Source organism: Echiichthys vipera, assembly GCF_963691815.1.
Source record: "Echiichthys vipera genome assembly, chromosome: X".
Classification (NCBI taxonomy): Eukaryota; Metazoa; Chordata; class Actinopteri; order Perciformes; family Trachinidae; genus Echiichthys; species Echiichthys vipera.
This window is the reverse complement of record NC_139825.1, coordinates 44,186,049-44,207,810: the sequence shown is the minus strand read 5'-3', so window position 1 is coordinate 44,207,810 and position 21,762 is coordinate 44,186,049. Positions and strand designations below refer to the sequence as shown.

At 46.3% G+C, this 21,762-nt stretch overlaps 1 protein-coding gene across 2 annotated transcripts in view; it reads right to left on the bottom strand.

Moving 5' to 3' along the window:
* Positions 1-21,762, bottom strand: part of flnba (filamin B a) — a 91,281-nt gene that overhangs the window by 14,112 nt on the left and 55,407 nt on the right. The window contains exons 17-40 of one of the 2 annotated variants that reach the window (XM_083939930.1): positions 20,334-20,494; positions 20,108-20,198; positions 19,855-20,009; positions 17,515-17,632; positions 17,290-17,369; positions 16,983-17,168; positions 15,557-15,871; positions 15,223-15,340; positions 13,854-14,054; positions 13,594-13,767; positions 13,297-13,459; positions 13,031-13,191; positions 9,029-9,320; positions 8,224-8,377; positions 7,946-8,135; positions 7,617-7,864; positions 7,103-7,183; positions 6,382-6,487; positions 3,768-3,908; positions 3,416-3,544; positions 3,047-3,220; positions 1,293-1,451; positions 865-1,068; positions 456-608 (exon numbers count right to left, since the gene is read on the bottom strand). In XM_083939930.1, the coding sequence (XP_083796056.1) occupies positions 456-608; positions 865-1,068; positions 1,293-1,451; positions 3,047-3,220; positions 3,416-3,544; positions 3,768-3,908; positions 6,382-6,487; positions 7,103-7,183; positions 7,617-7,864; positions 7,946-8,135; positions 8,224-8,377; positions 9,029-9,320; positions 13,031-13,191; positions 13,297-13,459; positions 13,594-13,767; positions 13,854-14,054; positions 15,223-15,340; positions 15,557-15,871; positions 16,983-17,168; positions 17,290-17,369; positions 17,515-17,632; positions 19,855-20,009; positions 20,108-20,198; positions 20,334-20,494 (3,954 nt within the window). The remainder of the gene's footprint in view (positions 1-455; positions 609-864; positions 1,069-1,292; positions 1,452-3,046; positions 3,221-3,415; positions 3,545-3,767; positions 3,909-6,381; positions 6,488-7,102; positions 7,184-7,616; positions 7,865-7,945; positions 8,136-8,223; positions 8,378-9,028; positions 9,321-13,030; positions 13,192-13,296; positions 13,460-13,593; positions 13,768-13,853; positions 14,055-15,222; positions 15,341-15,556; positions 15,872-16,982; positions 17,169-17,289; positions 17,370-17,514; positions 17,633-19,854; positions 20,010-20,107; positions 20,199-20,333; positions 20,495-21,762) is intronic. The other variant, XM_083939931.1, reaches the window with a different exon arrangement.

Below are 21,762 nucleotides of genomic sequence, written 5' to 3'. Positions count from 1 at the left end.
ATAATTAGGGGCGTGGCCTCTTGAGTGACAGCTAGCCTCTGGCCCTCACTTCTCCTCGGAGGTATACGTCAGCCAGATGGACGTATCTCCCTCCCCCCAACTTCACATACATGCCCTTTTTTGGTAAGAGGATTGAAGCAGAGTCGATGTCTGACAAGATGGCGACTCCCATAGGCGAGTACGATTGGATCAAGTTAAGAGAACAGACCCTGACGGAGAGGCTACGTCCATTTTTTTATACAGTCAATTCTGAATCAATACAAAAGAAGATCTAAATATTTTTGGTTTCAGAATTTTAACTATGAGATGCAATTTGTGTCTGAAAAATCATCAGTTTTGATCTAAATACCACAGTTATTTTCAATATAATTGTATCCTTAGGGGTCTTGGAATGAATGCTGTAAGAAGAGTTGCTGTATCTATAATAATTGTATAATAAAAAAAAAGTGTGTTACCTGGTACGTGTTCCTCTGCGAAGCGGATTGAGACAATGTAGTTTCCTGGTTCAGTAGGACAATAGCTGACTCTACACGTGCCGTCCTCCATGTCCTCCGTCTGGATGTCCACCTTACTGGGACCTTCGATGGACAGAGCCAGACCGCCATATCCTGCGCACACATTCACAGATATATGAAGCTTACAGCAGAAATGGGCAGCTGTCTTGACTGTGTGAGTAGACTGTTATTACGACAATGTCATTAAAACACTAATATTACTGCTAGAAGACGAATAACCGTTGAGATCTGTCTGTCGGTCCACTGCTTTACTCCCAACACAGTCAGGGGTCACAGAGATCGCGTGGCTAAAAAAAGGACATCTATATCATTAATTGCAGCTTTGGCGTTTGAAGCCCTCCACACTTACCGGCTTCCCGTGTGTCGACCACGAAGCTGGAGTTGCTGAAGGTGGTTCCTTGGACAAGGCCGTCGCCTTGAACTTTGACCAGGCTGGCGTCGCCAATCTCAGACTGGACGACCATGATGGTGATGGGACTGTTGGCGACGTGACAGCCGTTCTTCAGGATGCTGACCCGGTGCTCGCCCACCTCCCGGGGGATGAAGGAGATACCTAAAGGAGGAGAAAGAGGATGCAGAGAGGGAGACAATACGGAGGGAATGAAAGGAAGGAGAGGAAGAGATGGGGAAAGAAACAAAGGAAGGAGAGAGAGGAAACAAAAAGCAGAACAATGGACAGAAAAAAGGAGGAAGGGGGAGGAGAGGGTGAGCAATGTGGAAAGAAAGAAAAGAAGGAATATGTGTGTGTGCGTGTGTGTGTGTGTGTGTGTGTGTTACCGATGTGGTTGTTGGCCATCCTCTTCAGCAGGCAGGGCTCGTCACGGCCGGATGGCGATACGATGCTGGCGGTCAACAGGCTCAAGTCCTGCTCATTAATGTCCAGAGAGAAATCTGCCGCAGAGCCCAGTTTGACCTGAGAGCGCCGCTGGTTGTCCTCTGAAACACACACAAAGACACACGTGAATGTTAATCTGCATTTTATTAAATTTCCCCTCTTCTTACACCCTTTGTTTAAATAAAAAATTGAAATAAAAGACTTATTAGTCATGATTTGTTTTCGCCATTAGTGATTATTAATGATCTGTTGATGTTTTTAGTGTGTGCTTGTATTCCTACACTTACGGGGACATTGTCTGTTTACACAGTCACGGCGTGGGGAACAAAATCAAGGTCCCATCACTTCATTGATTGATTTGAAGGCCTGTATAGGATAACTAAACTATGGCACGTTAAAGTGAAATTAATTTTTTGAGACATTTTTTTATGTGTATGAGCGATTAACGTAGATTTACCAGAGAGACGCTAACAGCCCGATTAGCTCGGGGCAGCAAGTTGAACGCATTAAAACGTCTTTTTTAACCACTAATACTGCTGAAAATAACAGCAAACCTCTGCAGCAGCGTGAGAAGAGTCCTTACACGTAAAACAAAGCACCAACAACGTAGTTAGTGAACCCAGAGTTTATTAAAAGAGTGTTTTAAAGACTTACCTACTGGCCCCTGTACCGATCTCTAGAATGGTTGGTCCCCACACATGAGGATTAGAAAGGTCGTCCCTATGATCTATGAAAACCATTACGTGTGTGTGTGTGAGAGTGAGTGAGTGAGTGAGAGAGTGAGAGAGTGAGAGAGTGAGAGAGTGAGTGAGTGAGAGAGTGAGTGAGCGAGTGAGCGAGAGAGAGCGAGAGAGCGAGTGAGCGAGAGAGAGAGTGAGTGAGAGAGTGAGAGAGTGAGAGAGTGAGAGAGTGAGAGAGTGAGTGAGAGAGTGAGAGAGTGAGAGAGTGAGAGAGTGAGAGAGAGAGAGAGAGAGAGTGAGAGAGTGAGTGAGAGAGTGAGAGAGTGAGTGAGTGAGAGAGAGAGAGTGAGAGTGAGTGAGAGAGTAAGAGAGTGAGTGAGTGAGAGAGTAAGAGAGTGAGTGAGTGAGAGAGTGAGTGAGTGAGTGCGTGTGCATAGTCTACCGATGATCCTGGCGGTGAGTGAGTGAGTGAGTGAGTGAGTGAGAAAGAGAGTGAGAGAGTGAGTGCGTGTGCATAGTCTACCGATGATCCTGGCGGTGAGTGAGTGAGTGAGTGAGTGAGCGAGTGAGTGAGTGAGTGAGTGAGCGAGCGAGCGAGTGAGTGAGTGAGTGAGTGAGTGAGTGAGTGAGCGAGCGAGCGAGTGAGTGAGTGAGTGAGTGAGAGAGTGAGCGAGTGAGAGAGTGAGTGCGTGTGCATAGTCTACCGATGATCCTGGCGGTGAGTGAGTGAGTGAGTGAGTGAGCGAGTGAGAGAGTGAGCGAGCGAGCGAGTGAGCGAGTGAGCGAGTGAGTGAGTGAGTGAGTGAGTGTGTGCTTAGTCTGACCGATGATCCTGGCGGTTAGTGAGTGAGTGAGTGAGTGAGTGAGTGAGTGAGTGAGAGAGTGTGTGAGTGAGAGTGTGAGTGTGTGAGTGTGTGAGTGTGTGAGTGTGTGAGTGAGTGTGTGAGTGTGTGAGCGTGTGTGTGAGTGAGTGTGTGTGTGTGTGAGTGTGTGAGTGTGCGTGTGTGTATTCTGACCGATGATCCTGGCGGTGAACGGGCTGCCGGCAATGTGCTTGCTGTTGTATTTGACCAGGATGTTGTAGTCTCCGGGCAGAGTGGGCAGGTAGCTGACGCTGCATGTTCCGTCTTTGTTGTCCACGCAGCTGATCTCTGCTTTGGACGGACCCTCGATGGCGAGGTCCAGACCCCCTGGACAGACAAAATAAAATCCTTGCTTCAAAACACTGGACTGTATTTACTGTCAGTAATTCAAAGTGCGTTAATCAGACAGGTAATACGAACCATCAGGAATTTAACCATGGTCTATCATCAAACTGAGACAGTTTCTGTATCTGTCAGGTGACGTTACCAGAATAACTGCCATCTCTGCTCCTGCTAACATACCTTCAGAGGCATCCTCTGTGAAGACTGAGAACGTGGCCGTCTTGTTGGCGACACCGTAGCTCAGACCAGGACCATAGGCTGTGACATGGGGACTACTGGTGTTGTTCACATAAAACTGAAGAGGAGACTCTGCAACACACACACACACACAAACAGCCTGTCAGTACAACACACATTGCACTACAGGTATGGTTTTTGTGCACGTGGCCCCAGGTGTTTATTTTACCTTTCTAACCATCATCAAGAGATCTCTGTGTGTGTGTGTGTGTGTGTGTGTGTGTGTGTGTGTGTGTGTGTGTGTGTGTGTGTGTGTGTGTGTGTGTGTGTGTGTTGTGTGTGTGTGTGTGCTGACCTGGGATGTGTGTGCCGTTGTATTTGATGTGCATCTCGTGCAGGCCGGCCTCAGTGGGCGAGTACTGCACCGTGACCGTCCCGTCCAGGTTGTCTGAGATCAGCGGCTGAGCTGATTTTCCTGAAGGCATCAGCACCTCACCTGAGAGACACACACGTAAATATACTTTACATATTAACATCATACTTTATTTGTTGTTATTATTCTACTTTAAAAAGTGTTTGCTTTATGATCGTATGCTCTCTCTCTCTGTCGGTCCACCACTTTATTAGCACAAGATTTTCATGGTTTCCAGAGAAATATTACAGCTTTTGGTGATTCTCTGAATCGTCCACCCTGAGGTTTACGTTTGTGGCTTTGGGTAAAATATCTCGACTGATACCGATAACAGATATTGGGCCAATATAGACTCAAACAGCTGGATCAGTGATCAGTGGCAATAGAGCAGACCTTTTAAATTTCAGTTTTTTATTAAACCTTTTCCGAGGTCAAATTCAAGCACTTTCAAGGTCCATTTCCAAGGTTTTCCAGCACCTTACAGCTGCGGTGAATTACATATTATCTACAAATACATACATATTGAAAATAATGATTTCACTCTTGTTCATCATGTTTGAATATTTGTTATTAAACAACTTAAATTGTGTTTTCACCATAAAGATAAGAATCTAACTTCTATTCTGCGACTGTTTGTTGTGAAAGATACAATTTCAAGCACTTTATCCAAAGTTCAAGCACCTTTGAAACCTTGAAAACATTAAAATTCAAGCATTTTCCAGCAGGAGGCACTGCGCTGATGCTCATGGGTCAACTCAACTGAGCAAGATCTAAAAGTGAGGAAGGCTCTTGCGTGGAGGGCCCTGAACGGGATGACCAGCGTATGGAACTCCACTCTCCCCGGCCAAATCAATCTCAGCTTCTTCTACGCGACAGTAGAGTCTGTTCTCCTCTATGGCGGTGAACGCTGAACCCTTAAACCAACCCTAGAGAAGTCCCTGGACGGGTGCTACACCAGGATGTTGCGTGCGGTGCTTAACATGAGCAAGAACGCACATGTAACCAACATGATCCTGTGTGAGGGAACACCAAGGGTGAGTGGAAAGATCGCTGTAAGGAGGATGAGACTTGCAGGACACGGCCAAAGACACCCAGAACTGTCAGCCAGCAAGCTGGTGCTGTGGGAACCGACACGTGGGTGCCGGTCAAGAGGACGTCCCACACTAACATACGTGGACGTACTCAAGAGGGAGGCAGGAGCCCAGAGTACCGGCGAACTGGAAAGATGTACGGAGAAACGGGATGACTGGAGACAACGACTAAGGACGACCTAGAGAGATTTTCCAGCAGATTTCAAGCAGCTGTACAAACCTTGTTCTACGAAAAAGCTGTTACCCTGGAAACCCAGACACACTGTCAGCAGATTTCAACTTGCTCTGCCGCTGCCTCTGTACACGAACCATTGGAGCTCATTAACAGAAAATCCCGAATCACCGATCAAATCATGCTATCTGTAATGGGCGAGCGTAACCGGGTGAGGACAGTATTGCAACGCCACAGTCGTGATAGAAACAAACTCATCGTAGTGGTTTCCGACAGAATGCAGTGGTATTTTGAAATGCGCGCATTGGTGCTGCCCCTTTAGTTGGGAACTGTCGCTCATTACTTACGTCTTTGTAGATGCGAGTCTTGATTTCCAGGCTAAGGAGCTCAACTACTGAAGAAAGTACTCCCTAAATGTCTTCTGCTAACTTTTGTGTCATTTTTAAAGAAAAAAAGGTCATAGTTCTCCGATTCCAGCTTCTTTAATGTGAATATTTTCTGGTTTCTTTCCTAATCTATGACGATAAATTGAACATCTTTCACCATCATCACAATTAAGAACATTTGAGGACGTCATCTTTGGGCTTTGGGTAACACTGAGCGACACTTTTCAGCATCTTAGGGCGCACTCACACTGTCCTTCCGCACCGCGCCCCGGGCTTTAGGGTACTTGTCCCCCCTCCCTCTCCCCCTGCGCCCCAGGCCCGTTTGTACTCACACTACCTGGGCCTCACGCAAATGCTTCTTGCTGTCCATACGTCATCACGCCGTAACACGTCACACGCATTGATTGACGTCATGGCAATGCATGGCTTTGTTTACAAATCTTTCCATAGACCTCAGAGTTTTTGTGCGTCTTGTCGACTGTTTTTGAATCTTTTCATCGACCAAATCTGCAGTAAACACTCCACCTCCGCATCACACCAACGTGAACCTTTCACCGCCATTGTTTTAAATGTCCGCGCATGGTCCCTCCTTCTTTTTTCTATGTCCCAACAGGCGCACATAAATGACGTCAGAACCGCCATAGGCCTCGTGCTCGTACATGTGCAAACACGCTCTACAAAAGCCCACCTCTCTCAGACGGGCCGTGGACGGCCAGCTGGCCGCAGTTATGCACGGAGCGGGTGCACTCACACTGGTCAAACGCACTAGGCTTTAGCTGAAAGACCTGTTTTGGCGCGGTGCGGAAGGACAGTGTGAGTGCGCCCTTAAAGACCAAAGAACCAATCAGTTAATCGAGGAAAATGATCAACATAAAAAAAGTTACGCTTCACAACAGTGTCTCCCTCACCGCTGATTTCTCCCTTCCTGAAGGAGAAAGGAATAACCATGTCGAAGGGTCTGAAGCCGCTTCCATCAACACTAGTGCTGATTGGCTCGTAGCTTTCTGGCGTCACCTGGAGAAGACAGACAGACACAAGGACAGTTTAACGTTTCTGTTCAATACTGAGAGCAACTTCCTGTCCATCTCAGCGACCTGCATTAGAAACATGCTGCTGCATCCAAGCCCCGCCCACACAGGGACATCCTTGGAGGAGAAGTGCGATGGAGCAGAGAGGAAGAAGAAAGATGATGATGATGATGATGATGATGAGGTGACTGTGACACAGCCACAGCGATGAAGAGTGCACTGAGGACGAGGAATACAGAGACAGAGAGACCGCCACAAAGAAAACAATGAATCCTCAAACACCCGTAACCGTAGCAACGGCTTCTGCATCACATCTCACAAACACCTGGGTTTTTATGATTTGCGTTAACTTTGTTAAATGTTTGCTGCGATCCCATTGGCTGATGCAAAAAGAGAAGCGATGGCGTGGAGGAGGCAAAGCTGGAGTGCGAGTGCACTTTAGGATGGAGAGAGAGAAAGAGAGAGGTGAAGTTTTAACCAGCAGCCACCTGCAAGAGAGGAGCAGTGTGTATGTATATATATGTGTGTGTGTGTGTGTGTGTGTGTGTGTGAGAGTGTGTGTGTGTGTGTGTGTTGGGGGGGTGGAAGGTGTAGGGGGTACCCAGGGCTGGAAGCCAGCTCCAGGGGCGGCCTGTTGCTGCAGAGACGTCTTCTCTTCCATCATGGGTACCTCATCAGTAGCCTGAAGACATGACAGTAAGGGTTAACATCTGAAAACACACACACACGCACGCACAAACGCACACAAACACGCTAACAGACAGATGATGACATACACAGCTGTGGCCTCATGGGAAAATCCTTGTCTGTAAACTGAAGATATGAAGTCAAAAAGTTAACTGCAACTTAGTTAATCATTTAAAATCTGCACCAGATGATTTTTTCAAACCATTCTGCATCGAACGGCAAGAACAGCACTCTAGCTCACCCGGAAGAGTATGGGAGCGGCTTTCCTGTCATTCTTAAAGCCCTAAAAACCGTACGGACCAGATTCATAGTTTATCTAAAACACAGGTATGGTCCTTTAAATCTGTCTCCACCTCTGCCTTACATGAACTCATCGTTGTTCCCCATCAGAGAGAAATAAAACCCCCCAGACGACCACCTGCCCTCACCATGACTTTTAAGGGACTGCACGGGATGTTTTCCCCCCCGAAGCGGACGTAGATGACGTAGTTCCCAGGCGCCGGCGCTGTATAGAAGATGTCAAAGGTGCCGTCCTCGTTCTCCAGCACCTCAGCCTCCACCTCGCTGCCGTCGGGCTGAATCACCACGCAGCTCACCTTCCCTTTCCCGGCACCCTTAGCGTTCACCACCAAACCCAACTCCTCACCGATGGTCACCGTGGGACCCACACCTGGACCTGGGAGGGGTGGAGGTGGAGGACATTTAGATTTGTTTGTATTTATGTTTCCTGTGAGACTTGTTCTCCGTGGTCACGTACCGGTGACGGTGCACTTGCTGGCATCTCCGGTTGCTGTGGCGCGGACTTTATAAGGCGAGGCGGGGATGTCGTCACCGCCATACTTTATGACGATGGTGTACCGGCCCGCACGGTCAGGGATATAAGACACTCGGTATGTACCGTCTCCGTTGTCATGGATACTGGGTTGTTTAGGTTTACCGTCCGGGTCCTGGTGGGAAGAAAGAAGAGGACAGATAAATGAGATGTTTCTTTTTCATTTGTGTGTGTGTGTGTTATTATGAGTGTGTGTTACTGACGGTAATGAGCACGCTCAGTTGGCCCTCGCCGGAGTCCTTGGCGTCGATGTTAAATTCAACGGGGAAGCTGGCGGGGACGCCATTGGTCAGCCCCGGGCCGCTGGCTTGCACTTTACTGGCATCGTGAGTGAGCAGAACCCGAAACTTGAAAGGACTGAAGAGACCACAGAGACAGTTACTACAGACACTGAAGCTAAGGGACGACAGTTCAGCGCCGACGTGCTCCTGAGCAAAACACACAAGTCTGTTTTGTCATTTGTCACTCTTTGACCACAAAGAGAGATGTAATTTTCCCTACAGATAAAGTAAACGGCTCAGGAATTATCATTACAAACCCAATATTTAACTCCTCTACAGTTTGAATTTTTAATATTTTAGTTTAGTTCAGACTAGTTTTCCAGTCATGAACACACCTGGTAATTTTAATTGTTTGAAACTCAACTTGTTGGTAAGACGAGCGCTACGGTACGACACTTGAAAGCTTTAAAGTTTACCAGACGTGAAGATGAACGCTCCATTTTTAAGCTGTCATGTCAGACAACCTGCAGAGCAACAGTGACTGGCAGTGATCTTTTCGGGGTCAAGTCTGTATTTTCTGGAGCCAGTTAAATATGTCAATACTAGATCTACTGGTAAATTAGGACAGTGCTGTTCTGCATTTTCAAGAGGGAGCGGGAACCCTGTCAGAGCGTTGAGATGATTATCCCACACAACAAAGAACCACCGAGATAAAAGTTGGTGACAACAAATCAATCCTAAAGCTCCATTTATCGACTTCTTCTTCTTCTTCTATGGTGCTCAGTACCTGCGTGGGACGTCCTCCTCTGCGTATCTGACGGCCACAGAGTACGGCCCCTCCACTGACGGAGTGTAGGACACCAGGTGAGTCCCGTCCCCATTGTCCGTCACCTCCACAGGTTCTGCGTGGCCCTTAGGAGAGGTGACGGCCACGGCCAGGGGGGCCACGCCGGCCTTCCTGCAGTCCACAGTGAAGGATTGTGGGATATTGGCTCTGACCCCTGACCCCACACCCGGACCAGACACCTTGACCTTCGTGGGGTCCACCATGTCCTTCACCGGGACCCCGAATGGACTTCCTGGAAATAACACGAAGAGGAAAAGTTGGTGTACGTCACAAAAACAAAGGAATGCTTCTTATGGAGGGCAAACAAAGATGATGTGAGCACAATTTATCACACTGTTCCTACAGGAAACAAACAAATCCAGATGTTTCCCTCAACTCATTTTCACAACAATAATCCCCCAAAAGAATTGGCAGTTATTTTAATTATTTTGATAATTAACTGATTGATTAAAGTTATTTTTAAAGCTAAATTTATTTAGGTTCTAGAGCAGGGATGTCAAAGTCAAACACATCAAAGGGCCAAAAAAACATATTTGCTACAAGCCGAGGGCCGGACTGGTTCAATGCTTATTAAAACATATTAAAATGATTGTTTGTTTAGATTGTATAAACATATTGAACCAAGACCTAACACAGTGTACCGTATTTTATTTAATAATTACATGAATAATCCAATATTTTTGTACGGCTCTGTCAGTGATTTCAAGTGAAAACATTTTTGCAGTGAGTTTGTGGGCTACCGTTGCATTGTGGGTAATGTAGTTTTGGTGCGTGAAAAACACCAGCAGGCAGCTGTGGCGTGCGGGCCGGTTCTAATACTAATCAAATATCATCCCGGGGGCCTAGATCATTCATCCACGGGCCGGATCTGGCCCTCGGGCCTTGACTTTGACACCCATGTTCTAGATGATTGAAAAACAACCAAAAAAAAATACGTGACGTTAATTAAGCCTGTGAATGTTCTCATGTGTCCAGGTCGTCGTTATCATGGCAGTTATTTTGATAATTAACTGACTGATTAAAGTTATTTTTAAAGCTAAATAGGTTCGAATTCTAGGTTCTGGAGTGCTGATTGGACGAAAAAAGACGTTCATTGAGCCTGTGAATGTTCTCATTAGTCCAGGTCGTCGTTATCCTCAAAGCAATTCCAGTCAAAAGCAACTGGACTTGGTTATTTGTCTAGGAAGACGTTTCACCTCTCATCCAAGAGGCTTCATCAGTTCATGTACGCATCTGACCAGACTGGGACTGGGACCAGGACCAGGACCAGGACCAGGCTGGGACTGGACCAGGACCAGGACCAGGCTGGGACTGGACCAGGACCAGGACCAGGACCAGTACCAGGCTGGGACTGGACCAGGACCAGGCTGGGACTGGACCAGGACCAGGACCAGGCTGGGACAAATAACCAAGTCCAGTTGCTTTTGACTGAATTGCTTTGAGGATAGACGTTCATTTAGGCTTTTTTCTGTTCTGACATGTTAGAGGACCAACAATAGATAAAATAACTGTCAGATTCTTGAAAATAACGATTCACTGCAGCACTGTTCATTTCTGGGAGATATCGTCTCAAATTCAGCTTTTCTGCCTGCGCATCATTGACCTCTGATCCTTAAAATCACAGTAAGTAGCCTAACTATCGATTAATTGCAAAAGCTCTATAAAGCATTGGTGTGAATTTGACCTGGGTGACGTGGTTTCTGGGTAATGGGGTTTCTGCATCCTGAAGCTCTCTGCACCTCCAGCTGTGTTCACACATACCAGCTGTCTGTGAAAAGTGTCCAACGAGGAACCACGCTGAGCGTTTCCTGAACCGAGTCAATTAAAGTGAGCTGCGGCTTTTTTACCTTCGACCACATCTTTAAAACATTAAACAGAAACAGGCTACGCGTCTTTTATCAGCCAATAACAGACATCTTTTTAACATCAACTGGAAAACACTAAGATGTCTTTTAACGTCAGTTGTTAATGAAAACAAATACACAAAATGTTATAACAAACAGATATGAGGGACAGTTGTCACAACAATTGTCTGTATTTTTCAAAACACCCCAAAAAATTACTATGCACAGAAACTTGCACACTGTGTCTGGTGTGTTTTATTATAATATTTGATGTGAAATATTGCAATACAAGACAAAATGCTGTTACTCCGTCTCTCATTTCTTCTCAGCACTGGAGAAACCCGGCTGTCTCCGCTCTCTCTCTCTCTCTCTCTCTCTCTCTCTCTGCAGCTTGCATTTATCACCACAGAGACCAGGGGCCGTATTCACAAAACATCTTAAAGCTAAGAGTAGGTCCTAACTTGCGGATTTAGGTGTAACTCTTAAAAATTAGGGGAGTTTCACTCCTAATTTTAGGACTCCTTACTTTTTAAGATACCGTATTTTCCGCACTATAAGGCGCACCTTCAATGAATGTCTTATTTTGAAACTTTTTTCATATATAAAGGCGCACCACATTAAAAGGCGCATAGAATACAGTCGAAGCTGGGGTTACGTTAAGGACCGCCTCTAAATTCATTGATGTTAAGTTCGCGTGCTAGCGCGAGTAGCATCCAGCTGCAGACCCGAAGCCGAACTTTTGCGTCACTTCCGTCAAGCAAGGGGCTTGTGTCATGTGAGAGGCTTGTGTCATGTGAGGGGCTTGTGACAAGTGAGGGGCTTGTGACAAGTGAGGGGCTTGTGACAAGTGAGGGGCTTGTGACAAGTGAGGGGCTTGTGACAAGTGAGGGGCTTGTGACAAGTGAGGGGCTTGTGACAAGTGAGGGGCTTGTGACAAGTGAGGGGCTTGTGTCAAGTGAGGGGCTTGTGCTCGGGGTCTGCAGCTGGACAGTATTGGCTAGCGCTGTTGCCTTCAGTGGAACAGTGATTGTACGGACTCTTCTACTTGCTGCTCTCTGTTCAACAACCCACTGTTGGAGTTTGTCCTCCAGCTGCAGCCGTCTCGCTCTGTTCCCTCTAAACTCTGTTTCGTCTTCTTTACTTGGCGCAGGTCGTCTCGTTGCTTCCTCCACTTCCGCACCATTGATTGGTTCATGTTAAACTCTCTGGCTGCGGCTCTATTCCCGTGTTCTACTGCGTGACTAATGGCCTTGAGTTGAAACTCTGCGTCGTTAGCGTGTCTCTTAATAGGAGCCATTTTGGGCTCTTTACACAAACACACACATGGAAATGAAACGGCACGCTTCACGCAGTCGTATATCTCAACATGCACCGTGCGTTACTTCTTCTACGGGGGAAAATAGAGTCGGCGGCTGCTCACCGTAGTTGGAGACCTGTTGTGGCTCAATATTGGTCCATATATAAGGAGCACCGGATTATAAGGCGCACTGTCGGCCTTTGAGACATTTGAAGGTCTTAACGTGCGCCTTATAGTGCAGACAATACGGTACGTGTAATTCACAAAGCATTTTAGCGCTCAAAGTAGCTAAATCTATCAAACTAAGTCATTCAGAGTATCACCTTAATGGAGCTGGCATTATGAACGTGGAGGAGTTGGTCAGGGATGACATCACATCCCTAAACAATAAAAACCACCAAATATCACCGCAGATTAAAGTTGGTACAACTCTCAGGACAAACGCAGCTGTGCAGCTCAGACGATCTTGGCGTCTCTCAGCTGTCCGTCAGGAGGATTTTGCTCCAGACGATAAACGTCTTATCCAGACCCGACATAGTGCTGCAGTTCATTCACCTCCACATTGAAGTGTTTTTATCATAAATTCACTGTTAGGGACTCGTTCCCTCTCAGCAAATCACTGTGGGCACAGAAGGGATGAACATGATGTCATCCATAGCAACAAGGTCAAGCCCCGCCCTCTCGTCTCAGCATAGGAGAATCTCACTCCTCACCAACTGACCAAACAATCCTACCAGTCTTAAAACCATGCAGTGTCATCAGCCACCAACACGACTTGGCTTTTACAAATCTTAATCTCACCAGGGATGTGCTCTCCTCCGTAGGTGATGTTGACGTCGTAGTGGCCGGGGATGGAGGGAACGTACTCCACGGTGCAGCTGCCATCTTTGTTGTCTTTGCAAGTCATCTTTGACTCTGACGGACCCTCCAAGGCGATGCTGAGACCGCCGATACCTGCCCCTCTGGGGAAGGATTGATACAACCAAAATCAGAAGCAGTTTGAGCAGAACGCTACAAAACTCCACACGGATCAAAAACAGTCTCTTCCTGTCTTTGACCAACAGTACCTGGTGATGATGTTAAAGATATTGGGCTTGTCAGTCAGGGCTTGTTCGAGCCCAGGGCCAGACGCCAAAACCCTGCTGGGGTCACATCCCTCCGCCACAGTCACCTTGAACGGGCTCTTAGGAACCGGTGTGTCGTCATACTGAACCTGGACGCTGTGGATGCCTGAAACGCACACCAGGACAGACAGTAGCTGATGATCACAACACTGTGTTTTGTATTAGATTACAGTGAAATAGTTTATAGCTTCATGATCAGTGTTGGCCTGAACACACGGGTGCAGCAGGTCTGTTTGTTACCGTTCTCAAAAGGAGTGTACTCGACATCGTAGGTCCCATCGGCTTTGTCGGTTATCTGACAGTCTGTCAGCGCTCCGGACGAGTTCCTGATCTCCGCTTTCACGTGGTCTCCTCCTTGCCGGGTCAGAGAATGGGCGTCCACTGTGAACGATGTGGTGGCTTCTCTGAAAACAGCTGGTAGGAGAAACATATGTTTGAATAAAAGTCTATCAACTGACAACTTGAATTGCACAGCATCTCTCAGATGGACCGCACTGCACCTGTGCCTTCCACTCCCGGTCCGAACACTTTGACCTTTGAGGTGTCGACGGCAGGATCCACCATCACCTTGGCAGGGAACCCGGGCACGGCCTTTCCTCCGTACTTCAGCAGCAGGGTGTACATGCCGGAGGTCAGGGGCACGTAGGTCACCGTGTAGGTCCCGTCTTTATTGTCCACCACCTCCGTCTTTGGTTTAAGACCTGCAACAAAAACGGTCCAGTGTTTACACTTATGTTACAGAACTGAAGACTGTCTGAATATCTCAAATGGAGCGGTTTGTTCTGCTTCGAACAGAAGACACTCTTCAATGTCTCCCAACAAAAGGCCATTATGTCATACTCATAACAAATACCGTAATTTCCAGACTATAAGCTGCTACTTTTTTTCCCTCGTTCTGGTCCCTGGGGCTTATACAACGGTGCGGCTTTTCTACGGCTTACGGTAACCAGGGGCGCGCACTACGAGGATGCGCGAGACCGAGGCAGACATCTGGCGCCAGGTAACGAGAGCAAAACAAAGAGTAGGAGAGCGTCAGCGACAGTTTGCACGAAGGAAGTGTTCATGCAAACACCCTCAACATGGAAAACAAACGGAGAAGTGCATATGATGCTGCTTTTAAGTTAAAGGCAATCGATCTGGCTGTCAAAGAAGGAAATAGAGCTGCTGCACGTACCCTTGACATCAATGAATGGCTGGTTATTTTGATAACGTAAACGGCCGCGGGACTGCACTTTTACTGCCGTGTTACAGGCGAGCACTTTGTATTACTTTGCACCGTTGTATTATTTGTACTCTGCACGAATGCTGTTCGCCATGTCAAAGATGTGAAAGTTTGATTGAATGATTGAAAGATTTATTGTTAATAAATGGGACGCTTTGCGGTCCCAAACAGTCATCTCTGTCCCGACAATCCCCTCCGTGGTAGCAGGAACCCCTATATACTACGGTAATTACACATCAAAACGCCTGCGGCTTATAGTCGGGTGCGGCTTTTATATGGAGCAATCTGTATTTTACCCTAAATTTAGCTGGTGCGCCTTATAGTCAGGTGCGCTTTATAGTCCGGAAATGACGGTATATTGTTGTAGAAGTTGTTGCTTTTTTCCTATCAAACAGTTGGTTTTCCACTTTCAGGCAGCCATTTATTTCAGTTAATTTCCTCAGAGACAAAAGCTGTGTTTCCATCAAATATATCCATCAATCTTTATAGTACCTTTGGAACCGTACCTAACCCAACAACTTAAGGACGTCTTGGTAAGTGTTTAACACAGACGTGCTCATTAAAAACACGCTGAAGCACCAGAACACCCAAATAACAGCGAACAGTGTGCGAACTTGAGTGGTGAATGACAGCAGTGTTGGTGTTACCGGAGCCTGGTGCAGAGCCAGTCGGAGTGGTCGGTGAGGAGTCTGGTGCGGCCTCCAGGCTGAGTTGCCCCGGTCCGGCCTGCGAACAGTCCACATTCACCACACTGGTCTCTCCAACCTGCACGGACACAACGAGCTGGATCAGACTTCATACTGTGACAGTCAGAGGTTCATAACAGAACAAACAGCTGGAACAAAACGCATCAACATAACTGTATTCATCCAAAATGGATCCAGGATTTGAACTCAAACTTTGATCTTTAAAATGTATCTCATGTTTATAAAATGTTGTAAATAAAAACTGTTCCTACAGCCTCCATCTTCCAGTCCTCACCTTGGCTCTTTTCAGGCCCGACCCCGATGCCACAACCTTAGAAGGGTCAAAGGGCATCTGGATGTCGGCTTTGAACGGCGAGCCTGGAATGTCGACATCCTCGAACAGGATGTTAACCAGGTATTCTCCGGGCTCGGTGGGCAGGTAGGAGACTGAGCAGGTCCCGTCTCCGTTGTCTGAACACTCGATCTTGGCCTCGGTCGGACCCTCCACCGTGAGCCCCAGACCACCGGTGCCTGCGCCCTTGGTGTCAATGGTGAACTCTGCCGGCTTTCCCACCAGACCTCCCTTCAGACCGGGACCAAACGCCTTCACCTGGGAGGGACGATGACAGTGCCACACAGCTGCTTTTAAATTGCGTTGCTATTTTTACTTTCATGTTTTTTGTTTCAAAGAGCCAAAGATATTCTGGACTCACAACAAACAAGTAAACAACAATAAGTGTGATTTAGTGTTTGTCAGATTTACACTGCAGATATTAATGTGCGTCACCTTGAAAACACGTACACGCACTCTTAATAACGATAAACACTTTTACCTCTTCTGTATTCTCCTTTAAATATATCATGGGAATAGACTGTCAATATTATACTTTATTATTTTGAGTTTGTCTGTTTTCATGTTTGTTCATTTTCAACAAGACAAGATTTATGTTGTTTAACATCTATACCTCTTTTCTAATATCACATATCTCATCTCATCTTCAGCCTCTTATCCAGGGTCGGGTCGTGGGGGCAGCAGCTTTAGCAGGGGACCCCAAACTTCCCTTTCCTGGGCCACATTAACCAGCTCTAACTGGGGGATCCTGAGGCGTTCCCAGGCCAGTGTGGAGACATAATCTCTCCACCTGGTCCTGGGTCTTCCCCGAGGCCTCCTCCCAGCTGGACGTGCCTGGAACACCTCCCTAGGGAGGCGCCCAGGGTTCATCCTTACCAGATGATCCTGAACCACCTCAACTGGCTCCTTTCAACGCAAAGGAGCAGCAGCTCTACTCTGAGGTCCTCACGGATGCTGAACTTCTCCCCCTCTCTCTAAGGGAGACTCCAGACCCCCTCCTGAGAAAACACATCTCGCCCACTTGTACCCACGGCCTCGTTCTTTCGGTCATGACCAGCTTTCATGACCACAGGTGAGGGTAGGAACGAAGATTGACCTGTAGATCAAGAGCTTTGCCTTCCGGCTCAACTCTCTTTTTGTCACAACGGTGCAGTAGAGCGACTGCAACACGGCCCCCGCTGCTCCGATTCTCTGGCCAAAACCACGCTCCATCTTCCCCTCACTTGTGAACATGATCCCGAGGTACTTGAACTCCTTCACTTGGGATCAGGGCTCTTTCCCTATTTTTGTAACAACTTGAAGGAATAGAAACTTAAAGCACTGGATCTTTAAGGGTGTCGTTAAGGAGATATGGAAGCGCTGATGTTACCTTGCTCGGGTCTGGAGGCAGCTGGCCTTCCACAGGGAAGGGGCTCCCAGGGATGGGGTGTCCGTCGTAGGACACGTTCACAGCGTGGACTCCCTCCTCTGTGGGGGTGTAACTGACCAGACTGACATCCGCTTTTCCGGGCTGAGGCTCAATTTTGCACTCAAGTGCACGCTGACTGGGACTCAGCTAATCATACAAACACAATGAAGTACTTACTCAGTATATGTGAATCATTTTGTCAATTAATCTTGTGTAAAGACCAAAACTGATAACTGTATTGTTGGTTTAAAGTGAAGTAAATACTCACCACTGCCACCTCCAGGCGACCTTGACCACCTGCACCCTTTGTGTCCACCATAAACTGCTGCTTCTGATTGACCTCCGCTCCTGAAGGACAGTTTAACAATAATGTTGAGTCCTAGATACTTAATTTTCTCTGATGGATATCCTGAAATAGAAACATCTTATAACGTTTTAATTCAGTTCACAGTTGGACGAGCTTGCAGGAAGTAGAGAAAGATGGATGTCTTACTTCCTTCCAGGTTGTCCACGGTGACTTTGCTCAGATCCAGCGGGGCAGCAATGTCGACTGCGAAGGGGCTCTTGGAGACAGGATCTCCTCCAAACGTCACTGTGATCGTCTGCTTCCCCTGCAGACACATGCAACATGCAGATCCAACACTTACTCCATCTTTAAAAAAGCGCTATATAAGAAGACAGATGATGATGGACAGTTTAAACCATGGGTGTCAAACTGATCCAGTAAAGAGTCGCTGTGGCTGCAGGTTTTCATTCCAACCAATCAAAAACACACCTGGTCCAACAAATCAACTGTGTGAAGACAGTTCAGGTGATGGAGTAAGTCGAGTCAGGTGTGTTCTTGCTTGGTTGAAATGAAAACCTGCAGCCACAGCGGCCCTTTACTGGATCACTTTGACACCCCTGGTTTAAATCTACTGATTCATTTTGTAACTAAAGCCCCTTTCACACAGAGATTATGCAACAGTGCCACAATGAAGGTACGCTGCAACACCAGTGCTGTTGATTCACGCAGACAAGACGAAAGCGGAGTAAAGCCAGTTGGGATTTCACATAGAAAAGAGGCATCAGCAAAAGAGAATAGTGTATAAAAAATAACATTCTCTTTCAAAATTAACTTTATAAACAATAAACTTACACAGAAGAACACTGATGACCCAGTTCGGTTGGGCCGCACTCAAGCTAAAGACGTCTTGGGCAAGTTTCAATTTGTCGTTGATTCAAACATTTCATGCTCTTCTGCTCTGATTAAAATATAACTTGTGTCTCTTCCAGTACATTATCTGACTTTATCTTTTATTTTCCTTTTTTATTTTCAAATCAAATCAACCTTTATTTATTTGGCGCAATTTTGAGATTTCTAGGGGAATTTTTGCCCTTTGTCCCGCTTCATCTCTGACACTGAAGCACTAAACTAAACGCAAAGTGCAGCTGAGAGTGATGGGAATGTCATTAGATTTGCATTTGGTCATAAACAGAATCAAATCAAATCAACCTTTATTTATTTATTTGGCGCTTTTCATACGGGAAAGTATCGCAAAGTGCCAAATTACAGAGATGAACAGAAAAAGAAAAACATCAAATAAAATTAAAAAAGTTAAAAGAACCCAACCCTCCCACAGTCATGCACAGAGACACACACACATATATATAGGTTCATACACACATTCACACACACACACAGCCACGCTGACACACAGACACACACACTCACACCTACACAAACACTAGCTGTCACTACAGAGACATGGCCGGACAGCGAGACCTGAGGTACAGAGGAGGCTAGAGAAAACTACCTTTGGGGGGCCAACCACACCAGGAGAGATCCCAGTCAAAGGTCACAGGGAGCACCGCCACAGAGACCACCCCAACCCGGGCAGACAGGAGCCTCCGCACTAAGGTGCAGAGCCCTCTAGCCACCCGGGCCGGAACTGTCCACAGGACAGCACCCCCCGCGGCCAAGATCAGAGACAACTCCCAGTCCTTTAGGCCCCCTCAGGAAACACTGGAGATTAAAAACTGTTGCCTAAAACAGTCAAGGGTTAAAATATGGAGGCTAAAAACATGAGGGACTAAAACATAAAAGCATTTTGATTGATTTATTCAAGGTTCCCACTCTTAACTTAAAAATTCAAGAACTTTCAGGGCCATTCCTGTTCAGTTAAATTCAAGGACGCAACACGATGGAGTTTGAGACGTGGATAAGGAAGGTTTTCAACGCCACCGTACTCTACGGGGGAATTGTTGGGTCTATGTAAATCATAAATAAGTCATAGAGTGCGGTCTTTACCTACTCTGTAAAGTGTCCTGAGATAACTTTTAATAGGATTTGACACTATGAATATAATTGAATAGAATTAAATTGAATTAAAAGTGAATTGAATTAATTATTTGCTATTGAGCTATACATACTTTCTAGACTTTTATTTCATGTATTCGTTGTAGTTTATATCACTGAAGAAACAGAATAAAAATACCTGAGAGCATTTTGTTTTTCAAACTCACATTATAATAATAATCTAAATTTACAAAACCAGTTACCACTAAGATCCATTACGATGCAAGTATTGTGTGGAAAGTTAATATTAATTCATGAATATGATCCTGCGTTATTGTAACCTGAAGAATGAGCTGCAGAAAATTGTAAACATGATGTCAGAGGTCGTCAATAAATCTAAAGGTTAATTATTGTTACAGAGATTTTCTATGAGAACCGACTGATGCGTACAGCTTATTGTGTATTTAACGCACCTATTGAACAGGTGAACAGCCTCATGTCCTGTTATTTATTTCTTGTGCAGGTGAGAATATAAAGAGTGAGTATCTGACGTACCTGTTGCACAGGTGTGTATTTGACAGTCTGGGAGTAGTCGTAGTTGTCGATGATGTCAAAGTCATTGACGGGGGAAGAGAAGGAAACATCCAGCGGTGCTTTACCGGCTCCTTTAGTCAACACTGTGAAATGAGTCGGCTTACCGCTCTCTACACCTGCACAGGCAGAAACACAGACATTTAAAACCGTATATGTAAACAACATGTTCTGGGGCCTGTGTGTGTGTGTGTCTGTGTGTCTGTGTGTGTCTCACCAGTCGAAGCCACTCCGGGACCTTCTACTTTGACCTTCGATGCGTCATGAGAAGGCTCGACCTTGACGCTGAAGGGGCTCTGTGGAACTTCCTGTGTGGAAACATTCACACTGAAATTCATCAGAACAAAACCTCCGACATCTTCACAGATCTAAAAGACGTGCGTGTGTGTGTGTGTGTGTGTGTGTGTCTGTGTGTCTGTGTGTGTGTGTGTGTGTGTGTGTACCTTGTCAGTGAACAGGACTTTAATGGTGAGTCTTCCAGCAGCTAAAGGCGTGTATTTCACAGTGAACGTGTCGTTGGCGTTGGGGATGATGTCAAAGTCCACGTCGGCCTCTTTGTCACCGACCGTGTTGGCGTCACACTTAATGCCCACGCTGACATCACCTGCATCAACACACATATTTTTGAACTGCGCAGAATTGGAGCAGGGTTGGGTTCATTCATCTAATGAGCTCATGTCACAAGCATGTTGCTCCAGGGATGCTGCCGCACCGTCACAGACTAACGTAAACAATGAACCGACCAGCGCAGCACAATCAGAGAGCTTCCTGCAACAGAACTGAGCTGCCAATCACAGCGGATTCACAGGAATTCAAAGCATGAAGCAGGAAATGGTGTCAGACAACAGAAACAGGTCACATTCTTCAACCCCAGGCAATCTGAAACTCCTTTTCTCTTCTTCTTCTCCTGCTCCTCCACTGATGTTCGTCCAGGAGGAGTAAAATTAGCAGGAGGTGATGCACTCGCAACCTCGCTTGGTACTTTAATGAGCCTTTAGGTGAGTTTGTGTATAAGCACTTTGTCATTCTTTTTTTCATTCATTCATTCATCTTCAAGCGCTTATCCCAGGGTCGGGGTCGCGGGGTGCTGGAGCCGATCCCAGCTGACAACAGGCGTGAGGCGGGGTCCACCCTGGACAGGACGCCAGTCTATCACAGGACACATAGAGACGAACAGAGACAGACAACCATTCACACCTACGGGTGATTTAGAGTCATCAATGAACCGAACACCTGCACGTCTTTGGACTGTGGGAGGAAACCGGAGAACCCGGAGAAAACCCACGCAGACACGGGGAGAACATGCAAACTCCACACAGAAGGGCCCCAGACGGGATTCAAACCTGGAACCTTCTCGCTGTGAGGTGACAGTGCTAACCCCTACACCATTTTTATTTTTTTTTATTATTTTCTTCTTCATGAATTCACATACCTGAAATTGAGGACGGATCGGATACCAGAGCGTTAACAGAATATGTATTAGTATGGATGTGTGTGTGTGGATGTGATATGATTTCTATTGATGTGTATGATCTGTTTCAGGTAAAACTAACAAATACATACAGAATGCTACGGAAGAACCTTATTTTATCATCTACTATGACAGTCAGTCTTAACGTAGACCATACGTACACTACTTTAAAGTATTACTTTGTTAACTACATGTGTTTTGTGTGGGGGAAAAAAACGTAATTTCTAAAGTAAAGCTGTCAGATAAAGGTAGTGGAGAAACAAATACAGTATTTCCCTCATGTTTCTCTCATGTAGAGGTAGAAATAAAGGGTCTGTGTCGCAGCAATGTTCATCTGAACACAACACACACATTCCCATGACACAGACCTGGATGAAAAAGGGTAAAATGTCCCTTTAAGT